At 36.4% G+C, this 7311-nt stretch overlaps 1 protein-coding gene across 1 annotated transcript in view; it reads right to left on the reverse strand.

Moving 5' to 3' along the window:
- Window positions 1-311: 311 nt before the first annotated feature.
- The window catches only part of dlg5a (discs, large homolog 5a), a gene marked incomplete at its 5' end in the record, with an annotated part of 56958 nt that continues 49958 nt past the window's right edge, over window positions 312-7311 (reverse strand). Inside the window, 7 exons of the mRNA XM_083897204.1 lie at window positions 312-429; window positions 1886-1995; window positions 2105-2214; window positions 2306-2433; window positions 3499-3642; window positions 3737-3927; window positions 4910-5080. Coding sequence (XP_083753330.1) covers window positions 326-429; window positions 1886-1995; window positions 2105-2214; window positions 2306-2433; window positions 3499-3642; window positions 3737-3927; window positions 4910-5080 — 958 coding nt within the window. The 3' untranslated portion in view covers window positions 312-325. The remainder of the gene's footprint in view (window positions 430-1885; window positions 1996-2104; window positions 2215-2305; window positions 2434-3498; window positions 3643-3736; window positions 3928-4909; window positions 5081-7311) is intronic.

Consider the following 7311-nt stretch of genomic DNA (forward strand, 5'->3'; position numbering starts at 1 on the left):
AAACAGATGCTAACATCGCAGCGTCACATAAAGAAAAAAAAAAAAACACCACCAGAAAATCTTTCGGGAAGACTCGAACTTTTAACGTCAAGATGATCCAGTGCTACTAAAGCTGCTCGTACGTCAGAGAAAAAAAGGCGGAGCTGATTATAAATCATAACAAAGACAAAAAGAATATACAAAACATATCAATAATAATTTACATAACTAGCTGGCTGTCGTGTACCTACTGGTAGAGAGTGAACGAGTGAATTAGTGTTCGCGGGGGGGGGGGGGGGGGGGGGGGTGAAGAGGCAGAGCCTGCTGCAGTGGCAGTCTGTCTCCTCTAGGGGCAGCCAAGTGGAGTCCACAGGACTTTACTCTGTTCTTGATCGACGATCGTCATGATCTGAGTGCAAATGTACGGGAGGGAGCCGCCCTGGACAATACCTGGACAATACAGGAGGAAACAGGAAACAGGAAACAGTCACAAACGTCATCGGATTATTAGATTTAATCCCATTCATTTCTTACTGATTTTATTCACGCAAGGAATTCAAACGTAGCCTTCAAAAGCTCCTAGTTACGTCAAGATAGAAACAAAAATGTAAACGCAATTTATCGTGTTTGTTACCATGTTCAGTATCGGTATAAATTTCATTCAAACTACTACGAAATCACTTCATCAAATTGTGGAAAAAGAAAAACTAGAAATTGCGATTTGATCAACAATATATCAGATCGATATCGGTATCGAGGCTGCGATATCGGAATTGGTAGATACTCAAGGTTGCGATATCGTTATCTGTAGATACTCCAGGCTGCGATATCGCTACCGATAGATACTTGAGGCTGCGATATATCGCTATCGATAGATACTTGAAGCTGTGATATCGGTAGATACTTGAGGCTGCGATATTAGTTTCGGTAGATACTCAAGGCTGCGATATCGGTATCTACTCGAGGTTTCGATATCGGTATCTACTCGAGGTTTTGATATCGGTAGATACTCGAGGTTGCGATATCGGTAGATACTTGAGGTTGCGATATCGGTAGATACTTGAGGTTGCGATATCGATATCGGTAGATACTGCAGGCTGTGATATCGGTAGGGACTCGAGGATGCAACATCGGTATCTGTAGATACTCAAGGCCGCAATATCGGTATCTGTAGATATTTGAGGCTGCGATATCGGTGCACTAGATACTTGAGGCTGCGATATCGGTAGATACTTGAGGCTGCGGTATTGGTTTCGGTAAATACTCAAGGCTGCGATATCGGTATCTACTCGAGGTTGCGATATCGGTATTGGTAGATACACCAAGCTGCGATAACGGTAGGTACTCGAGGCTGCAACATCGGTATCGGTAGATACTCAAGGCCGCAATATCGGTAGCTGTAGATACACCAGGCTGCTATATCGGTATCTATAGATACCCGAGGCTGCAATATTGGTTTCGGGAAAAGATACTCAAGGCTACGATATCGGTATCTACTCGAGGTTGCGATATCGGTAGAAACTTGAGGTTGCGATATCGGTAGAAACTTAAGGTTGCGATATCAATATCGGTAGATAATCCAGGCTGTGATATTGGTAGGTACTCGAGGCTGCAACATCAGTATCAGTACATACTTGCGGCTGCGACATAGGTATCAGTAGATACTCAAGGCCACAATATCGGTATCGGTAGATACTCCAAGCTACGATATCAATATTGGTAGATACTCCAAGCTGCGATATCGGTAGGTACTCGAGGCTGCGATATTGGTATCGGTAGATACTAAAGTCTGTAATATCAGTATCAGTGGATACTTGAGGCTATAATATCAGTATCAGTGGATACTTGAGGCTGTGATACCGACAAGAACACAGAGAAAACGTTGATAATCTGCTTTGATACAAACCTGTGAAGAATTTACTGAACTCCTGCTCGATCTTCTGTGCACTTTCAAACTGCTCCTTGGAATGTTTCTGAGACACTTTGTCTCGCAGATAAACCGGATCTTTCTGCTCCCTGTGACGAGAAAACATCGTTAAAAACATCGTAAACGTTTCCTCCTTTGTTTTTGTTTACGTCGACACACAGCGAGGCTTTCAGCCGAAGATTCAAACGTCAAACTCACTTTATCTGCTTGGCGTTTTTGTAGCGAATGAAAACAACGATTGGATAAATGTGAACGCCGTGGAGCCGGTCGATGGCGTGCGGCGCGATGTCGAGTAAACAGTGGCAGCCCTGCGTTCAACAAACAACAACAACGACAACAACTGTGAACTCAATACGTTATTATTCAGAAAAGGCTGCGATTTAGATAAAAAAAACAAACCTTTTCTGCGATTTCTTTTATCGAAGCAACAGTGGTGACGTCAAAATGGCCGCTCCGGCGTTTGTAGTCGATGAAGAGACAATCTTTGACGCCGCGCTCGATGGCTTGTTGAGACGCCTTCATCACCTCTGCACACACACACACACGGACGATAACATTCTACGCTCCATAATACTCACGTCTCATTTTTCTACGAAGAAAACTGCGATAACTATCAACATTTTGCGTTAAAAACGCATAAGAAAACTTATATTTTGGTGACCAAAACAAGGACTTTCCTGAATTCTTAATGTTTTTAAGAACATTTTAAAGGATTTTAAAGCATTTTAACATTTGTTGTAAACGATGAGGCTCAGGAATGACTGGAGAGATGCAGGCTCCCCCTAGTGGCAGCAGAAGGTAGCGCAGAAAGTGGAATTCATACTAAAAATTAACAATTATCGGGATAATAATAATATAAAAGAAAATCGGAGCTACCCAGCGTAATGCCGTAATATCGCAATGGCGGGAAAAAAATCGTACACTGACGCCCCGATGTCGTAAACAGACAGGTTTTTCACGAAGGAATTTTTATTTTTTTTTATATCACAACTATCTCCTTTATTTAAGTAAGTTAAGCGTCATTTAAATAAACATGTCTTTATTTTAAGACAGAATTGGCCAAAAGGCAGAATAATAATGTTATAATGACAATTGTGATACAAACAACTCAGTAACAAATTAAAAGACGTAAAACTTAATACTCCGTTATTAATTAATTAACTAATTACACAATAACACATTAAAAGACGTAACACTTAATAATGTTATTAATTAATGAATTAGTTAATAACAGAGTATTGAGTTTTACGTCTTTTAATCAATAAATTAATTAATTAATTAATTAATTAATGACAAAATAAAACGTAACAATGACGTAACAGTGCTCTGTTTTTAAATAATTAATTAATGAATTACTCAATAACATATTAAAAGACGTAACACTTAATACTCTGTTATTAATTAATTAATTAGTTAATAACAGAGTATTGAGTTTTACGTCTATTAATTAATAAATTAATTAATTAATTAATTACAAAATAAAACGCACTGCTCTGAATCTTAAATTGATTTAAATTCACCCCCTTTTGTCATTTATATTGGTTAAATCCTTATTATTAGTGGTTTTATTGACATTCTCGACTTGAACTCACCCAGTAAACACCTGCAGAATTTCCCCGGAGACTCTTTCATCAGCATCTCCTTCACGGCGTCGGTGAGCGGCCCGAGGACGAGCACCGGCCGAGGGGACGAGCACTCCACCTTCTGGACGCGCTGGTACGCCAAACTCACGCAGTCTGACATTCAAGAAAACACGCACAGTTAAATCAATGAATCTTTTATTTATCATCATTATTATTATTATGGTCTGTCTGTTGTTGTTTGCTTTACCGTCAAAGAACGGGATGGAGTCGGTGCTGATGGCGTCCAGAGCCACCGTCTCTTTGCTGTCTTTAGAGCTGCTGCGTTTGTGTTTCTGTTTCCTCCTGAAAAACGACCTGCGAGCGGCGGCCGACAGAGTCTTCGCCGAGTCTTCCTTCATCTCTGTCACGCTGTGTCTGCGGTAAAACTCCTGGTCCATCCTGATGACGACGACACACAAAAACACACAATTAAACATTTTACTTAAGAGAATCTGCTGTATTTTCTATTTAAGAAATATTGCAATATACAGGTCAAATCTCATTAAATCCTGTTCATACTGTAAATATCAAGCCCATACGGCAGATATTCTGGTAACTTAATGTCTATAATGTATAATCTATATATTTTTACCTTTTTATTGTCGATGTGTTTTTTTTATTGTACGTTAACAGATGTTTAAATGCATGTTTGTTATTTATAACCTTTATTTTCACTGTCTCTGCTGCTGCGACACTGTAAAGTTACGTAAATAAATGAATAAATGAATAAATGAATGAATGAATGAATGAATGAATAAATAAATAAATAAATAAATAAAAAAATTATGGGGGGAGAAACCCTGGGATTTTTTTTGTCCTTGGTGCAAAGGATTTTGTTTTTTCTCTTTTTCCAGTGTTTGTTTTTGTAATACCGATTCTGGCCTCTAGGGGTTGCCATGCTACCATTATCCCACTCTTAACGTGTGTAAATTCAGGGTTCCGAAAGTCAAAAATCATTATTGCGACATTTCAACATTTAAAAAATGACGAGAAATTTGTTTTGTCCAGAAAAGTAAGTTATTATGAAAAAGTTATTATGAAATGATTATGATTTGCGGACAAACATCATCGTTTCTACATTTGACAAACATTTTATGGACTAAACAACCTGTCGATAATTGTGAAAACAGATTCGAAACATAATCATTAGTTGCAGCTATAATATATATAAAGTCATTTCCATTTAAAATGTACTTTTTTCACGTGACAAAAGCTCAAACATATTTGATTTTTCACTAAAAACAGTGAACGTTGAACAGTGATGAATGTGTAGAAATTGTGTTTGTGACACAGAACAAATGGAAGAGGAGTGAAACTAGAAGTGTGTGTGTGTGTGTGTGTGTGTGTGTGTGTGTGTGTGTGTGTGTGCGTGTCCACCCACATGTACTTGCTGGGTATCTGTCCTCTCTGGATCTTGAGGGCGTTCTCGTCCAGCTGCCAGGCCATCCACGTCCCGAAGCTTCCTTTAGGCAAAGACTCGTCCACGTACAGGATGTCGTCTTTCTTAAACGTCAGGTCGCCGTCGACGTCGGCCACGCGCTCGTAAAGTGCTCTGTGTCAGAAAAACACACAATGAAAGAATGAATGAATGAATGAATGTTACATTTCAGCAAATTAAAAAGGAAAACATGAGAAAACGGAAGAATAATCGATCATTTAGAAAGGATTATTAAACGTGAGCAAAAAAACAGACTCAACTAAAACACAAACAGTCGAAATAACATTATTTTTTACAAATAATTTTCTTAAAAAGCACATTTTTCGTTCTGATTTTTCCATTTTTGGAATGTATGACGTTTTAAAAATATACATATTTACATTAATGCTCTATTTTTCTGAATTTTTCTAAAAGTTCTGTTCTTTTCCCGACTTAAGATGATCGTCTTCAAAATTATAATTTATTTTTTTCATTAAATTCAAAAATAAAATAATAATAAATAAAAAAAGTTTTTGTGACAAAAATTCCAAAAAGTAATGTTGGCTCTTTTTTTTTTATTTACTTAATTTTTTTTTTTCTTTTTATAATAACTAACAAGTTTATTTTGCTTTAAAATAACCAAATATATATATATAAAATACACACACGTAATTGGGCTAACTGGCTATTTGATGTGTGTTTTAATGTGTCGTTGAGTCAAAGTTATTATTAATTTCAGCGATAATTGTGCAAAAGTCACAAAATAAACCGTTTTTATTTGATTTTTGTTCATTAAAAACAAGCCAAGTGAACGTAATTCCAAAATTCACAAATTCAGTACTTTCTGTGTTGAAATAGTTGTATTTAAAAAACATATCCTGTATACGTGTCATCCGAGAACCCATAGTTTGTGCTGAACAAAGTGATGTCAGACACTCTCTGTACATCGTGATGGGAAAAACCCTGAGGGTTAAAGTATAAACGTCTAATTCTTGCAGCTCTTTTGTTTGTGGACAGAACCAGAGAAAGAAAGAAAGAAAGAAAGAAAGCAGACGTTGATAAAGTGGAGGGTGAAGGTGAGGAATCAGGCGAGCAGCGAGGTGAGAACCACAAAAAGATCAATGTGAGATAAAACAAGACGGTGAGCAGAGAGTTTATCTGTGGTCCTCCTCCTCCTCCTCCTCCTCCTCCTCCTCCTCCTAAGTCAGTGTGGAGCAGCCTTCAGTGACAGCCTGAGTGTATTTACTGCACATGACATCACAAACCCACTCTGCCCGTACAACAAAGTGACTGCAGCAGCTGCAGCGACAACAACACCACGATGGCACGCAACAATAAAAGCCACCGCCACTATTTCAGCGCTTCTCGCTGTTTTCTTCTTCTTCTTCATCTTCATCATCTTCATACACGATGTTTACGTTTGAAATGAGCTGCGGAGATGAACGCCGTGTTCTGTTTCTGGAGGAGACTGAGCTCAGGGGATTAGATCAAACTAAATCTGTGGAGCAATCAGCATTGTTGGAGCCACACGGTGGATCAGGGACATGATTGGTTTGATGAGGAAAAAGAGTGGGGTTTCTATATGAGGCAGTGTGACACACGAGTGGTTCCCAGCAAGAGACAGACTGTTTTTACTGACCAAAATTTGACCATTTTTTTGGTCCAAAATTTTTGAATAAAATTTTAAAAAATTGCCATAAAAAAGTCAAAAATGAAGTCATCCAAAATTGTACTTTTTTTCCAAAATTTGACAAAAAAAATTTTTTTTATCCAAAATTTGAAAAAAAAAATGTTGACAAATTTTTTTGTCAAAAAAAGTATAGTATGAGTATTGACCTTTTTGGTCCAAAATGTGACCTTTTTGGTCCAAAATGTGACCTTTTTGGTCCAAAATGTGACCTTTTTGGTCCAAAATGTGACCTTTTTGGTCCAAAATTTGACAATTTATTTTGGAAAAAGAAATTTGTCAAAATATTTGAATGTTTTTTTTTCAAAATTTGACCTTTTTGTGTCCAAAATTGGACCATTTTCAAAATTTGATTTTTTTTTGTTAAAAATTAAAAAGAAAATGTTTTTGTCAAAATGTTCAAAATTTGAAAAAAAAATAATCAAAATTTGAAAAAAAATAATTTCAAAATTTGAAAAAAAATAATTTCAAAATTTGAAAACAATTTTTTTAAAAATTTGAAAACAATTTTTTTAAAAATTTGAAAACAATTTTTTTCAAAATTTGAAAACAATTTTTTTAAAAATTTGAAAACAATTTTTTTAAAAATTTGAAAACAATTTTTTCAAAATTTGAAAACAATTTTTTTTAAAAATTTGAAAAAAAATTGTTCACAATTTGAAAAAAAATAGTTCAAAAT

Source organism: Microchirus variegatus, assembly GCF_963457635.1.
Source record: "Microchirus variegatus genome assembly, chromosome: 11".
Classification (NCBI taxonomy): Eukaryota; Metazoa; Chordata; class Actinopteri; order Pleuronectiformes; family Soleidae; genus Microchirus; species Microchirus variegatus.